This window comes from Pristiophorus japonicus, chromosome 14 (assembly GCF_044704955.1).
Source record: "Pristiophorus japonicus isolate sPriJap1 chromosome 14, sPriJap1.hap1, whole genome shotgun sequence".
NCBI classification, from domain to species: domain Eukaryota; kingdom Metazoa; phylum Chordata; class Chondrichthyes; family Pristiophoridae; genus Pristiophorus; species Pristiophorus japonicus.
This window is the reverse complement of record NC_091990.1, coordinates 8,949,962-8,966,393: the sequence shown is the minus strand read 5'-3', so window position 1 is coordinate 8,966,393 and position 16,432 is coordinate 8,949,962. Positions and strand designations below refer to the sequence as shown.

General features: G+C 45.7%; 2 protein-coding genes across 4 annotated transcripts in view; one reads left to right on the top strand and one right to left on the bottom strand.

Annotated features, from left to right (window-relative positions):
- The window catches only part of tmem30b (transmembrane protein 30B), a 43,899-nt gene extending 36,217 nt beyond the window's left edge, over window positions 1-7,682 (bottom strand). Inside the window, exon 1 of the mRNA XM_070898820.1 lies at window positions 7,339-7,682. Within this exon, the coding sequence (XP_070754921.1) occupies window positions 7,339-7,548 (210 nt within the window). The 5' untranslated portion in view covers window positions 7,549-7,682. The remainder of the gene's footprint in view (window positions 1-7,338) is intronic.
- An 8,198-nt stretch (window positions 7,683-15,880) lies between these two features.
- Window positions 15,881-16,432, top strand: part of kdm1a (lysine (K)-specific demethylase 1a) — a 63,403-nt gene continuing 62,851 nt past the window's right edge. For all 3 annotated transcript variants that reach the window (XM_070898819.1, XM_070898818.1, XM_070898817.1), the window contains exon 1: window positions 15,881-16,302. In XM_070898819.1, the coding sequence (XP_070754920.1) occupies window positions 16,039-16,302 (264 nt within the window). In that variant the 5' untranslated portion in view covers window positions 15,881-16,038. The remainder of the gene's footprint in view (window positions 16,303-16,432) is intronic.

The following is a 16,432-nucleotide window of genomic DNA, read 5'->3' as shown; positions in this document are numbered from 1 at the left end:
GGGGAGGTGCAACGAGACCTGGGTGTCATGGTACATCAGTCATTGAAAGTTGGCATGCAGGTACAGCAGGCGGTGAAGAAGGCAAATGATATGTTGGCCTTCATAGCTAGAGGATTTGAGTATAGGAGCAGGGAGGTCTTACTGCAGTTGTACAGGGCCTTAGTGAGGCCTCACCTGGAGTATTGTGTTCAGTTTTGATCTCCTAATCTGAGGAAGGACGTTCTTGCTATTGAGGGAGTGCAGCGAAGGTTTACCAGACTGATTCCCGGGATGGCAGGACTGACATATGAGGAGAGACTGGATCGACTGGGCCTGTATTCACTGGAGTTTAGAAGGATGAGAGGGGATCTCATAGAAAGATATAAAATTCTGACGGGACTGGACAGGTTAGATGCAGGAAGAATGTTCCCGATGTTGGGGAAGTCCAGAACCAGGGGACATAGTCCAAGGATAAGGGGTAAGCCATTTAGGACCGAGATGAGGAGAAACTTCTTCACTCAGAGAGTTGCTAACCTGTGGAATTCCCTACCGCAAAGAGTTGTTGATGCCAGTTCATTGGATATATTCAAGAGGGAGTTAGATATGGCTCTTACGGCTAAAGGGATCAAGGGGTATGGAGAGAAAGCAGGAAAGGGGTACTGAGGTGAATGATCAGCCATGATCTTATTGAATGGCGGTGCAGGCTCGAAGGGCTGAATGGCCTACTCCTGCACCTATTTTCTATGTTTCTATGTTTCTATGTTTCTCAAGAGCCATAATCAGATAACATTTGACACCAAGGCAAAGAAGGAGATATTAGAACAGGTCAGTCAAAGAGGTAGGTTTTAAAGGAGTGTCTTAAAGGAGGCTAAAGAGGTGGAGATTTAGGGAAAGAATTCCAAAGCTTAGAATTTAGGCGGTGAGGTGAAGGAAGTGGGCGAGCACAGAGTTCTCGGAGGGTTGTGGGGCGGGAGGGGGGGTTTACAGAGATAGGGTGGGGTGTAGGGGCTGGAGGAGGTTACAGAGATAGGGTGGGGTGTAGGGGCTGGAGGAGGTTAGAAAGATAGGGAGGGGTGTAGGTACTGGAGGAGGTTACAGAGATTGGGAGGGGAGAGACAACAGAGGGATCTGAACAAGAGGATGAGAATGTTTTATATATAAATAATTCGTGGTGTTGGTGGACTGGCAATCGATGTAGGTCAGTGAGCTCAGGGGTGATGGGTGAACGAGACTTGATGTGGTTTACAATACAGGCAGCAGAGTTTGAATGAGCTCAGATTTATGGAGGGTGGAAGATTGGAGGCAGTAAATGTTTGACAGGCTATTAATTCATGGGACGAGAGACTTTGGAGGGATGTGATCGGGGCCCAGGTGAGGCGTGAGTTCGGGGCCAGGGGCAGCACGGGCCCAGCCCACACTGTGATATGTGTGTGCACTAGGTCTGTGCAGCAGAACTGGTCTCCAATCATCTTAGGTAACCCTTGCCACTGGACTAAGACCTAGCTCTGTCAAGCCCGTGTGGTGGCTGGTGTGCAACGGCCACCACACGTTAAAATAATCCATGCACAGGAATCTTCCACCCTTCAGGATGTAGTTCGGGTACTCCTTTCGAAACATGTGTCAACTCATCCTTTTTTTTTGGTGTGGAAGTAAGTCATCCTCGTTTCGAGGGACTGCCTATGATGATAATGGAGCTCAATTTTTTCTTTCTCCACATTTTCCAGAAGGCTCTGGATATCAATCCGGAGTGGAAACCATAACCCGCCTCCGGACCTCCACACCTCCCCTCCCCTCCCCCCTGTCCACAGTCCAGAGATATGTGAGGGTGGCTGACACCTCTGCTGGTGTCATGGCCAAGATCAATTAACTCAACACAGACCAAGCAGAGACCTTTCTGTTTTACTCAGTACAGCATCACACGGTGTAGTTACCCAGTGTCACTGGGAAAGACCGCCAAATTATTGCCGTAGGAAAGATCAGCGTCATTAAGCCGTCAGGTGCGGGGAAACAAGATGGGAGACAGAAATCCTGTCGGCGGGATTGTCGCATCTGCCCATTAAAGAGTGACAATTTCTATCATCACTACACCACATTGTAAAGTCATCAGTCCAGAATCATACCAACACATCCTAGTACAGTAGGTAGGGTGCACAATACAAGGGCACCATTTCTCAATTACAATAGGATAGAGCACCATGGTACAGCCAAATCTACAAAAATATGCTTATACTGGCTGCTCCTCTGTGGCATTACTCCCTGGCAGTCGGAGTTTGGTTGAAACGTTTAGCTGTTAATCTGGCTCAGGTACTCCCTGTGGGTGAGTCAGCTAAACAGGTCCCCAGGTTAATTACTACAGGTTAATGATTGGTGTTATTGAAAATTCTCTCACTTGTTAATTACATACACATGGAACACTTTTGAAACAAATTGTTCAGTTGCAATTTGTTGCTGTTTTATTCAAAGCAGGATATGTGGAGGGTGACGGGGCCCAGAATCTTTTATATAAATGGAAATGTATTTCCCACATAAAATATCAATAATTATACTCAGAATGGAAGCAGGCCGACTGCTGGGAAAGAGCAGTGGGATTGGACAGGAGGGGAGGGGGGGGCGGCACCATGTTCTCAGGACTTTAAAGGCAGCACCTCAGGTTACTAAAGTTATTGGAAACTCTTTTAGAGTTTATCTGTAAAACATAAAACATTAAACCGTGCCACCCGCCCTGGATGACACTGCAGACATTTACAAGGCCCCTTTTTTTCTTTTTTTTTGGTTTTTTTTTGGGGCGCTAAAATCAAATTTTTTCCGGTGCCCCCTATAAAAGGGAAGGGGACACTAAAAGCACCGGCAATTAAAACAAATTAAACTTTAAAACGTAAAATCAAATTAAAATTTGGTTGCCGGGCGTGATGATGCACTCCAGTCCCTCCGGTGCCCACCTCTCGCGGAAGGCCTAAAGTTATTGGAAGTCGAGGTTTTAGTTGCAACAGGTATCGAATGTAATTGCCAAGTGGCAATGATGATTCAATATAAAACCTTATTAAGACCCGTTAAGAACATAAGAAGTAGGTGTCGACCATTTGGCCCCTCGAGCCTGCTCTGCCATTCAATGAGATCATGGCTGATCTTCTACCTCAACTCCATTTACCCACACTGTCCCCATATCACTTGATTCCCCTAGAGTCCAAAAATATATCGATCTCAGCCTTGAATATACGCAATGACTCAGACCTCTGGGGCAGAGAATTCCAAAGATTCACAACCCTCAGAGTGAAGAAGTTCCCCTCATCTCAGTCCTAAATGGCTGACCCAATGAGGTCACTCAATCTCTCCTCATTAGGACAACCCTCTCAATTTAGTGAACCTTTGTTGCATCGCCTCTAAGGCATGTATACCCTTTCTCAGATAAGGAGACCAAAACTGTGCACAGTACTCCAAGTGTAGTCTCACCAAATCCCTATACAATTGCAATAAGACTTCCTTACTCTTGTACTCCAACCACCTTGCAAAACTTTGTGTTTCCTGTATGAAGACATCTAAATCTCTCTGAACACCAACATTTAATAGCTTCTCACCATTTAAAAAAGATTCTGTTTTTCTATTCTTCCTATCTAAGTGAATAACCTCACATTTCACTCCACCGGTCATGTTATTGCCCACTCACTTAACCTGTCCGTATCTTCTAATATCCTATTTCTTATGTTACGTTTATATCCTTTTTCAGGCTCTTTGCGTCTTCCTCACAGCTTACTTTCCCACCTAGCTTTGTATCGTCAGCAAACTTGGATACATTACACTCGGTCCTTTCATCTGGGTTATTCATATAGATTGTAATTAGCTGAGGCCCCAGCACTGATCCTTGCGGCACCCCACTAGTTACAGCCTGACAACCAGAAAATGACCCGTTTATCTCTAATCTTTCCTGTCTGTCTGTTAACCAATCTTCTAACCATGCTAATATACCACCAACCCCACAAGCCTTATCTTGCGTAGCAACCTTTTATGTGGCACCTTATCAAATGCCATTTGGAAATCCAAATATACTACATCCACTGGTATCTACCCTGTGAGTTACATCCTTAAAAAACTAACATTTGTTAAACACGGTTTCCCTTTCATTAAACCATGTTGAATCTGACTAATCATATTATGATTTTCTAAGTGCCCCGTTACCACTTCCTTAATAGATTGCTGCAATTTCCTGAGCACTAATATAAGGCTAACCGGCCTGTAGGTCCCCGTTTTCTCTCTTCCCTCTGTTCCTGAATAGCGGGGTTATATTTACTACCTTCCAATCCACTGTGTTCGTTCTAGATTCTCGGGAATTTTGGAAAATCACAACCAATGCATCCACTATCCCTGCAGCCATCTCTTTTAGAATCCTAGGATGTAGGCCATCGGGTCCAGGGGATTTGTTAACTTTTAATCCCATCAGTTTCTCAATAACTATTTCTCTGATATTAATTACTTTAAGTTCCTCACTCTTATTAGCCCCTTGGTTCCTACTATTTGTTTTCAGCCTCTGCCAGGTCCTCATTCCCCATTATAATTTCACCTGACTCAGCCTCGAAGGTTTACTTTTGCTATTCTCCCTTTTTACATACTCTGACAATCTATTTTTATATTTCTTACTAGTTTTCTCTCATTCTAATTTTCTTCCTTATCAATTGTTTGGTTTCTAAAACTCTCCCAATCATTAGGTTTACTACTATTTTTTGCAACATTATAAGCCTCTTCCTTTAATCTAATATTAGTTAGTCACAGATGGATCACTTTTCCCGTGCAGTTTTTATTTCTCAACTGAATGTATATTCATTGAATAATTTTTGAATATTTCTTTAAATGTTTGCAACAGCTTATCTACCATCAGACCTTTCAATCTCATTTCCCAATTAGCTAACTCGCCCCTCATACCTATGTAATTGGCTTTATTAAGTTTAAGACTTTTGTTTCTGACATGAAGTATTTCACTCTCAAACTCAATGTGAAATATTATAATTTTATGGATCAGTCTTCTCCAGAGAATCCTTTACTATGAGATTACTAATTATCCTTGTGTCATTACACAATCCAAGATCTAAAATAGCCTATTCCCTGATTGGTTCCATGACGGATTGCTCTAGGAATCTGTCTGGAATGCAGTGCAGTGTGTACATTATTGGGGTCCATACTATAGGAAGGATATTGAGGCTTTAGAGAGTACTTTGCTGATTCACTGGGATGCTGCCTGGTATTGAGAAACATAAATACAAAGAAGGACTTGATAAATTGAGGCTTTTTAAAATTAGAACAACCTAGAATATGGGGTGATATGATAACTGTATTTAAAATTATGAAAGGAAGTAACAGAATCATCGAAATTTACAGCAAGGAAGGATGCCATTCGGCCATTATGTCCATGCCAGCCGACAAAGAGCTATCCAGCCTAATTCCACTTTCCAGCTCTAGGTCCGTTACCTTGTAGGTAACGACACTTCAAGTGCACAATGAAATACTTTTTAAATGTGGCGAGGCTTTTTGCCTCTATCACCCTTTCAGGCAGTGAGTTCCAGACCCCCACCACCCTCAAATCCCCTCTAAACCTTCTACCATCTACTTTAAATCTATGCCCTCTGGCTGTTGACCCCTCTGCAAAGGGAAATAGGTCCTTCCTATTTCACTCTATCTAGGCCCCTCATAGTTTTATACACCTCAATAAAGGTCTCTCCTCAGCCTCCTCTGTTCCAAAGAAAACAACCCCAGCCTATCCAATCTTTCCTCATAGCTAAATTTCTCCAGTCCAGGCAACATCCTCGTAAATCTCCTCTGTACCTTCTCTTGTGCAATCACATCTTTGCTGTAATGTGGTGACCAGACCAGTACACAGTACTCCAGCTGTGGCCTAACCAGTGTTCAGGGCATCATCACCATCATCATAGGCGGTCCCTCAAACAAGGATGACTTGACAAGAGTTCACAGATGTTTCAATGAAGGACCCGATGTTCCAGTCCTGAACTCCAGTTGATGGGGTGGAAGATGCCTGTGCGTGGATTTTTTTTTTTTTTTTTTTTAAATGTGGGGTGGCCGTTGCACACCAGCCACCACATGGGCTTGACAGAGCTAGGTCTTTATCCAGTGGCAAGGGTTGAACCAGGATGACTGGAGACCTGCTCTGCTGCATGGACATAGTGCGCACACATATCGCAGTGTGGGCTGGCCCGTGCTGCCCCTGGGCCCTCGGCTCTTCTGGGCCCCGTACCCTCATTCGCCCACGATGTTCCAGGGCCCGGCGCTCTAGCTCTATATATAGTGCCGACCTGCGGTGAAAAGGCAAGGACAGCTCACCGCGGGTCAGGGTAGCTAGAAGCCGGCGGTTTCCAGTAACCGAGAGTCAAGAATGAGGACCAAGCCCATCAGGGTTCAGCTGGGTGACCATGGAGGATTGTGAAGTGGGTGGATACCCGAGGTTGTTGGAAGTTCACGAAGCCCCGAAGGATGTACTGGACCTTACCTGGGTGGTTGATTTGGAGCCATTGGACACAGATGGATAAGCTTATGGACAACTTTGTGATTTGTTTCTGAATTATTGAACTTTTTAAATGTAAATGTAATTATGTTGTACGAGTAATTTGGGACATGCCGTGTGGTAAGTGTAGCGAGCTCAGGGGGGGGGGGGAAGGAGAACAGGTGACCTTGGACCTGTGGTTCCCAAAGCTCTCCCCCACTGGGGGTTTTCCTCGCCTCATGTCTGGGCCTGTTGCAGATGCATTGACAGAGATTGATCGCTTTGATTGGTCAACAACTCCATTATCAGTTGTGTCATGGGACTCCCAAGATGGTAGACGGTGAACTGGACAGACCTTGGTCTATTTCCATCTAGCAATTCCTTGGTTGTAAATGTTACCTTGGGGTTTATAGTGTGCTGGCCGTATCTCTTACACCGCGATGTGACTGCACAGAAAAATGAAATTGGGAAGTAATGTTTTCTGCAATACAATTGGTTATTTTCTACTTTCACTATTCACCAATTAGAGAAACACAGGTTCAACAGTTAACTGGCAAAGAGTGATGGATGGTTCGACAATCACTACAGACAAGAATGTTTTTAATGAAAAGGTTTAGGAGTATATTCCAGTTAATCTTAAGGCACACCTTCTTAAAGGGCAGTCAAGGAGTTAAAGCAAATGTAACAGATTCCTTAATGCAGTCTTCAACTTTTCAAATTCCTTCCTTTCCCCCCAATCTACCAGTGACTGGCTGTTAGCAGGAAATGAGAGTTACAAGGGCTGGGACAGTGGGTTGACAATGAAGCTTCGGGACTGGTTGGGCCGGCCCGAGAGTCCTGCCCACATAGACAGGGGCACAGACCCCAACACTCACCTCGATCTCGGCGACGTTGTTGGAAGTGAAGTAGAGCCCGAGTCCGATGGCGATGAAGATCAGTCCGAGCAGGAAGAAAGTGGGCAGGACGTAGCCGGCCGATAGGAAGGGCTGCCAGGCGGGCAGTCTCTGCTGGGTGAAGGCAGTGTTATCCGGCTTGTTCTTGCGAAGCGGCCCGCCTTCCCCTGGGACCGAGCCCGGGGGCAGCATCGTGTTCCCCAACAGCAGCCCACAGCCCACTTGCTGCTGTGGTTCTCCCAACCGATTGAGTGGGAGCAAGTTATCGACAACACACCGACCGACTGCTAGAAACAAACAGCTATGGCCCCAGTCGCTCTTTGATCCCCAGCTCCACCTCCTGACTACCTGTGGCCAGTCCCACCTTCCCCTCCACAGTCCAACACCCGCCCAGTTCCTGGTCTACAGGGAGCGTCACACGGCTGTAAATGATCCAACACTGCTCGAACCTGTTCCCCAGTCCCGGCCATAAATTATCACAGCCACTGACTTTCCGCTTTAGGATTAGCACTGTCATTTCTTTTAAATGCAGGAAATTAAAGTTTTAAATACCATTGTCAGAATTTATATCTGCCGCTGTAACTAATCCAGTGCCAATATCTGCAATTAATGGCAGTTTCTTCTTAGATGAGAAATCATGATGTAATTTTGATACAAGGGTAATAGCTCCTAAATGTAATTCTTAAAAATCTGTTTTCAGTCCCAAAATCATGAAACCTTGCAAAAGACACATATATATATATTAAAAATCTCCAATTTTATAGTTCCTATTTATAAGAAATATAGTTATGATTTCTAATGGATGTTGAGCGTTCGATGAAGCCAGAACTAAAAGGATGTCAAAATTAGAAATCCCAATACTAGTGAACTTGATCAGACCTAGTACATAGAACTAATAATCTGAACATGTGTATCAAATATAAACACAGATACCGTTGATGGTTGAGTTACCATGTATCTCTTGTGGGGCATCAATATAAGATCGTCACTCATAAATCCAATGGGGAATTCAGGAGAAACTTCTTTACCCAGAGAACAATGAGAATGTGGAACTCGCTACCACAGGGAGTGGTTGAGGTGAATAGTATCAATGTATTTAAGGGGAAGCTGGATAAGCACATGAGGGAGAGGGAAGAGGATATGCTGATAGGGTGAGATGAAGAGGGGGGGAGGAGGCTGGTGTGGAGCATAAACTCCGGCACGGACCGCTGGGCCGAATGGCCTGTTTCTGTGCTGTAATCTGTGTAATTAAATCTCCCCTCCAAAAAAGTCTAATTAAATGAACAGCAAACAACCCCTTTGGAGAGTCTAAAACCAGGGATCACAGTCTCAGAATAAGGGGGTGGCCATTTAGGTTTGAAATGAGGAGAAATTTCTTCACTCAGAGGGTTGTGAATCTTTGAAATTCTCTACCCCAGAGGATTGTGGATGCTGGATCATTGCGTATAATCAAGACAGAACTCAATAGATTTTTGGATACTCGGGGTATCAAGGGATATGGTGATAGTGCAGGAAAGTGGAGTTGAGGTTGAGCCATGACCTTATCGAATGGCAGAGCATGCTCGAAGGAACATAGGAACAGGAGTAGTCAATTTAGCCCCTTGAGACTGTTCTGCCATTTAATGAGATCATGGCTGATCTCCGACCTAACTCCATATACCCACCTTCGGCCCATATCCCTTAATAAGAACATAAGAAATAGGAGCAGGAGTAGGCCAGCTGGCCCCTCGAACCTGCTCCGTCATTTAATAAAATCATGGCTGATCTGATCTGGACTCAGCTCCACTTCTGTCTATCTCCACCTTAAATATATTCAATGACCCAGCCTCCACAGCTCTCTGGGACAGAGAATTCCATAGATTTACAACCCTCTGAGAGAAGAAATTTCTCCTCATCTCAGTTTTAAATGAGCGGCCCCTTATTCTGAGACTCTCTTAGTTTTAGTTTCCCCTATGAGTAGAAATATCGTCTCTGCATTGACCTTGTCGAGCCTCCTCAATATTTTATATGTTTTGCTAAGATCACCTCTCATTCTTCTGAACTCCAATGAGTACAAGCCCAACCTACTCAATCTATCTTCATGTCAAGACTCTCATCTCCAGAATCAACCTAATGAACCTTCTCTGAACAGCCTCCAATGCAAGTATATACTTGCTTAAATACGGAGACCAAAACTGTACGCAGTACTCTAAGGTGTGGCCTCACCAATACCCTGTATAGTTATAGCAGGACTTCTCTGCTTTTATACTTCATCCCCCTTGCAATAAAGGCCAACATTCCATTTGCCTTCCTGATTACTTGCTGTACCTGCATACTAACTTTTTGTGTTTCATGCACAAGGACCACCAGGTCCATCTGTACTGCAGCACTTTGCAATTTTTCTCTATTTAAATTATAATGTGCTTTTCTATTTTTTCTGCCAAAGTAGATAACCTCACATTTTCCCACATTATACTCCATCTGCCAAATTTTTGCCCACTCACTTAGCCGGTCTATATCCCTTTGCAGATTTTTTGTGTCCTCCTCACAACACGCTTTCCCACCCATCTTTGTATCATCAGAAAACTTGTCTCGGTCCCTTCATCCAAGTCATTAATATAGATTGTAAATAGTTGAGCCCCAGCACCGATCCCTGCGGCATCCTACGAGTTACTGTTTGCCAACTGGAAAATGAACCATTTATCCCGACTCTCTGTTTTCTGTTAGTTATCCAATCCTCTATCCATGCTAATATATTACCCCCAACCCCGTGAACTTTTATCTTGTGCAATAACTTTTTATGTGGCACCTTATCAAATGCCTTCTGGAAATCCAAATACATCACATTCACTGGTTCCCCCTTATCCACCCTACTCATTACATCCTCAAAGAACTCCAGCAAATTTGTCAAACGTGATTTCCCTTTCATAAATCCATGCTGACTCTGCTTGATTGAATTATGCTTTTCCAAATATCCCGCTACTACTTCCTTAATAATGGACTCCAGCATTTTCCCAATGACAGATGTTAAGCTAACTGGTCTATAGTTTCCTGATTATTGTCTGCCTCATTTTTTAAATAGTAGCGTTATATTTGCGGTTTTCCAATCTGCTAGGACCGTCGCAGAATCCAGGGAATTTTGGTAGATTACAACCAATGCATCCACTATCTCTGCAGCCACTTCTTTTAAGACCCTAGGATGTAAGCCATCAGGTCCAGGGGACTTGTCCACCTTTAGTCCCATTATTTTACCAAGTACTACTTCATTAGTGATAGTGATTGTATTAAGTTTCTCCCTCCCTATAGCTCCTTGATTATCCACTATTGGGATGTTTTTAGTATCTTCTACCGTGAAGACTGATACAAAATATTTGTTCAACGTCTCTGCCATTTCCCTGTTCTCCATTATTAATTCCCCAGACTAATCCTCTAGGGGACCAACATTTACTTTAGCCACTCTTTTCCTTTTTATGTACCTGTAGAAACTCTTACTATCTGTTTTTATATTTCATGCTAGTTTACTTTCATAATCTATCTTCCCTCTCTTTATCATTTTTTTAATTGTTCTTTGCTGGCTTTTAGAGGTTTCCCAATCCTCTGGCCTCCCACTAGTCTTGGCCACATTGTATGTCCTAGTTTTCAATTTGATACCATCCCTTATTTGCTTAGTTAGCCACGGATGTTTATCCCTTCTCTTACAGTCTTTCCTTCTCATTGGGATATATTTTTGTTGCAAGTTATGAAATATCTCCTTAAATGTCTGCCACCGCTCATCAACCGTCCCACACTTTAATCTATTCTCCCAGTCCGCTTTAGCCAACTCTGCCCTCATACCTTTGTAGCCTCCTTTATTTAAGGTTAGGACACTGGTTTGAGATCCAACTTTCTCACCCTCCAACTGAATTTGAAATTCAACCATGTTATGGTCACTCCTAGAGGATCCTTTATTATGAAATAATTTATTAATCCTGTCTTATCACATAGTACCAGATCTAACATAGCCTGCTCCCTGGTTGGTTCTGCAATGTACTGTTCAAGGAAACTATCCCGGATACACTCTATGAACTCTTCCTCAAGGCTACCCTGGCCAATTTGCTATGTCCAATCAATATGAAGGTTAAAATCGCCCATATTATTGTCGTTCCTTTGTTACAAGCCTCCATTATTTATTGATTTATACTCCATCCAACAGTGTAGCGACTGTTAGGGGCCTATAGACTACGCCCACCAGTGACTTTTCCCCCTTATTATTCCTTATCTCCACCCAAACTGATTAAACATCTTGATCTTCTGAGCCAATATTGTTTCTCACTAACGCACTGATCTCATCCTTTATTAACAGTGCTACCCCATCTCATTTCCTTTCTGTCTGTCCTTCCAAATTGTCAAATACCCCTGAATATTTAGTTCCCAGTCCTGGTCACCTTGCAAACACATCTCTTAAATGGCTATCAGATCATACCCATTTGTATCTATTTGCGGCATCAACTCATCTATTTTGTTAGGAATGCTACGTGTATTCAGATAAAGATCTTTTAAATTTGTTTTTTTTAACCATTTTTTCCTGCTTTGACCCCAGTTTCTGATTCACCCTTATATTTATACATTCTATCCCTTCCTGGCACGCTCTGGTTTTCATTTCCCCCAGTGTTACCCTGCTCTATTGTCTTCTTCTTATTCTTTGACTTTTTAAATTTTTGCTCATCTGAACCTTCCCCCCCACTAATTAGATCAAAGCCCTCTCTACCGCTCTAGTTATTCAATTCACCAGGACCCTAGTCCCAGCATGGTCTAAGTGGAGCCCGCGCCATCGGAACAGCTCCCTCTTACCCCAGTACTGGTGCCAGTGTCCCAGGAACCAAAACCCATTTCTCCCACACCAGTCTTTAAGCCACGTGTTTAACTCTCTGATCTTATTTACCCTATGCAAATTTGCTTGTGGCTCAGGTCGTAATCCAGAGATTATTACCTTTGTGGTTCTGCTTTTTAATTTGGCCCCTAGCTGCTCATACTCCCTCAGCAGAACCTGTTTGTTTGTCCTACCTGTGTCGTTGGTATCCATGTGGACCACGACAACGGGATCTTCCCCCTCCCACTCCAAGTTCCTTTCCAGCCCTGAGGAGATGTCCTTAACCCTGGGACTACGCAGGCAACACAGCCTTCGGGACTCACGCTCTCGGCTGCAGAGAACCTCATCTATCTCCCTAATGATACTGTCCCCAGACACTACAACATTTCTTTTTATTCCCCCCACTTGAATGGCCCCCTGTACCACGGTGCTTTGGTCAGTTTGCTCATCCTCTCTGCAGTCCCTGCTCTCGTCCACACAGGGAGTAAGAGCCTCGAACCTGTTGGACAAGAGCAAGGACTGAGGCTCCTCCATCACTCCATCCTGAGTCCCCATACCTTCCTCACTCGTAGTCACACCCTCCTGTCCCTGACCACGGATCAAATTTGAATTAATTAATCTAATTGGTGTGACGAGCTCCTGGATCGCAGCGTCCAGGAACTCTCCCCCTCCCTGATGTGTTGTAGACTCCAGCTCATCAACGCGGAACCAAAGTTCCTCGAGCTGCAGACACTTGCTGCCGATGTGGTCGCCGTGGACCTCAATGACGTCCACCAGCTTCCACATGTTGCAGCAGTGACACATCGCCTGCCCTGCCATTTCTAATGTATTTAATTAATTAGATTTAGTTTTTAGTTATTAATCCCGGCCCCTAATCTAAGGCCCTTAATTTAAAGCAAGAAAAGAGAGAGAAAAACTCAGCAACCAATCACTTTCCTGCTTTCCAGTGACATCGAATGTAGTCGTCCTGTTCTCCTTTGTCACTCTCACTTACCGGCTCGCTGCTGCTCCCTGCAGGGGCTGGCTGCTGCTGCTCGCTGCTCCTTTATGCTCCGCTGCTGCCGGTGTTCCCACACAGGTCCGGGGTTAACAAAAGCAATCACTCTCCGATTTAAAATTAACAATTGAGCTCGGATCAATTGCTGTTTGCGGAAGAGAGCTCCAAACGTCGACCAAACTTTGTGTGTAGAGGTGTTTCCTAATTTCACTCATAAGAACATAAGAACATAAGAATTAGGAACAGGAGTATGCCATCTAGCCCCTCGAGCCTGCTCCGCCATTCAACAAGATCGTGGCTGATCTGGCCGTGGACTCAGCTCCACTTACCCGCCCGCTCCCCATAACCCTTAATTCCCTTATTGGTTAAAAATCTATCTATCTGTGATTTGAATACATTCAATGAACTAGCCTCAACTGCTTCCTGCAAGGTCTGGCTCTAATTTTTAGATTGTAAGAACATAAAAACATACGAAATAGGAGCAGGAGTAGGCCATTCTGCCCCTCGAACCTGCTCCGCCATTCAAAAAGATCATGACTGATCATCAACCTCAACTCCACTTTTCCGCCTGATCTCCGTATCCCTTGATTCCCCGAGACTCCAAAAATCCTTATGCCTCCTAGACCTAGACATCCAACCAGCGGAAAATAGTGCCCCTCTATCTAACCTAGCTGTTCCTTTTAATAACTTTAAAACTTCGAACAAACCAGCCCTTAACCGTCTAAATTCTAGTGAATACAACCCTAGTTTGTGTAATCTCTCCTTGGAGTCTGTGTATCATTCTGGTAAACCTACGCTGCACTCCACCCAAGGCCAATATATCTTTCCTAAGGTGTGGTGCCCAGAATTGCTCACAGTATTCCAGGTGTGGTCGAGCCAAGGTTTTTTACAGCTGCAGTATAACTTAAGAACATAAGAATTAGAAGCAGGGGTAGGCCATACGGCCCCTCAAGCCTGCTTCATCATTCAATAAGATCATGGCTGTTCTTCAAACTAAACTCCACCTTCCTGTCTTATCCCCATATCCCTTAATTCCTCTGGAGTTCAAAAATCTATCTATCTCAGCCTTGAATATACTCAACGACTGAGCATCCACAGACCTCTGGGGCAGAGAATTCGAAAGATTCACAATCCTCTGTGAAGAAATTTCTCCTCCTCTCAGTTTAAATGGCCGGCCCCTTATTCTGAGACTATGCCCCCTAATTCGAGATTCTCCAGCCAGGGGAAACAATCACTCAGCATCTTTTTTTTATTCATTCCTGGGATGTGAACATCGCTGTTAAGGCCAGCATTTATTGCCCATCCCTAATTGCCCTTGAGAAGGTGGTGGTGAGCCTACCCTATCAATCCTCCTCAGAATCTGTTCTAATTTCTACCCTGCTGTATTGTAATGGCCTACTCCTGCTCCTAATTCTGTGTGATTGTATCCCATCCAGCACTCTGCACCATCAGCGGTGTATGTGCGATTGTACCCCAGCCAGCAGTCTGCACCATCAGGAGAGGAGCGAAACCAGGGCAAGCGTAGACAGTTGGTGACTTGTGTTGGTGATTGGAACGTAGGCAGACAAAGCAGGAGCAGCGAGGTAGGGGCGAAGGAGTGGCGAGAGACTGTAGAGGGACGTGATCGGGGCCCAGAAGAGGTGTGAGTTCGGGGCCAGAGGCAGCACAGGCCAGCCCACACTGCGATATGTGTGCGCACTAGGTCCGTGCAACAGAGCAGGTCACCAGTAGTCTCGCCACTGGACCAAGACCTAGCTCTGTCAAGCCTGTGTGGTGGCTGGTGTGCAACGGCCACCCCACCTTAAAAAAATCCACGCACAGGCATCTTCCACCCTTCAGGATGTAGTTCTGGACCTGAAATATCAAGTCCTTCATTGAAACACATGTGAACTCATCCTTTTTTGGCGTGGATGCAAGTCATCCTCGATACAAGGGACTGCCTATGATGATGATGATCTTATAAACTTGGTGTAATGTGAAATCACTTTAGGAGTGGAAGCAAGTCTTCCTCAATTCTGAGGGACTGCCTATGATGATGTAATGTGATGGAATGCAGGGATGTGTACATTTTAATTTGACCATTTAATATTCCAAAAGTTTTATTTGTCGGTTCTAGTGCCCATTTAATAAGGGGGCACTCGGCTTTATAATTTTGCACTAAAATATTTGCAGGGTGTGAGCCGCTGGAGGTCACAGTCTAAGGATAAGGGGTAAGCCATTTAGGACCGAGATGAGGAGAAACTTCTTCACTCAGAGGGTTGTGAACCTGTGGAATTCTCTACCACAGAAAGTTGTTGAGGCCAGTTCGTTAGATATATTCAAAAGGGAGTTAGATCTGGCCCTTACGGCTAAAAGGATCAAGTGGTATGGAGAGAAAGCAGGTAAGGGGTACTGAGGAGAATGATGAGCCATGATCTTATTGAATGGTGGTGCAGGCTCGAAGGGCTGAATGGCCTGCACTTGCACTTATTTTCTATGTTTCGATGCTGCACACACCTGTGCAGGTATTGCCCCAGTCACGTAAACTGTACGTGCTGACGCATTGCCTGTGCGTGCGTGCGTGGCGACGTGGGGCCCCGGTGTCGGTCAAAGTGATTGGCAGCCCGTTAAGCCAACCAGCGCCCGAGGCCGCGCCCCTCCGGACCCTGGCGGCCAATGGGAGCGCGGCGCGGCGCAGCGGGGGCGGTGCTTCCGCTCGGGCCGGGTTGTTCGGGCGCCAGCGCTCGGTCGCCGTGCCGGGTTTGTGGTGATTTATATTTTAGCCGAGTGTCGGCCGCCGGCTTTCCCCCCCGCAATCCCCGCTGTCCCGGGCGGCGGGCCCTGATCCCGCGGACTGCCCGGCCGCCCGCCCGGCGCCATGCTGTCCGCCAGGCGGAGCGAGGAGAGGAGCGCGGGCCCCGAGGGCCCCGAGCCCGAGGCTAGCCTGAGCCTGAGCCCCAGCCCCGGGCCCTGCCCCGGACCCGGCCTGGCCCTGGCCGCTGCCGCCGCAGCCGCCGAGCGCACCCCCAAGAAAAAGGAGCGAGCGTCTCCCCACAGCAGCAGCAGCACCGAGGGCACCATGGAGGGCGGCACGGCGGAGACCCCGGACGGCCGCAGGACCAGCAAACGCAAGCGAGCGAAAGTAAGGCTGGGAGGGAGAGGGGATGGAGGGAGAGAGGGAGAGGGCGATGGAGGGAGAGAGGGAGAGGACGATGGAGGGAGGGAGAGAGAGAGAGAGAGAGAGAGGGCGATGGAGGGAGAGGGCGATGGAG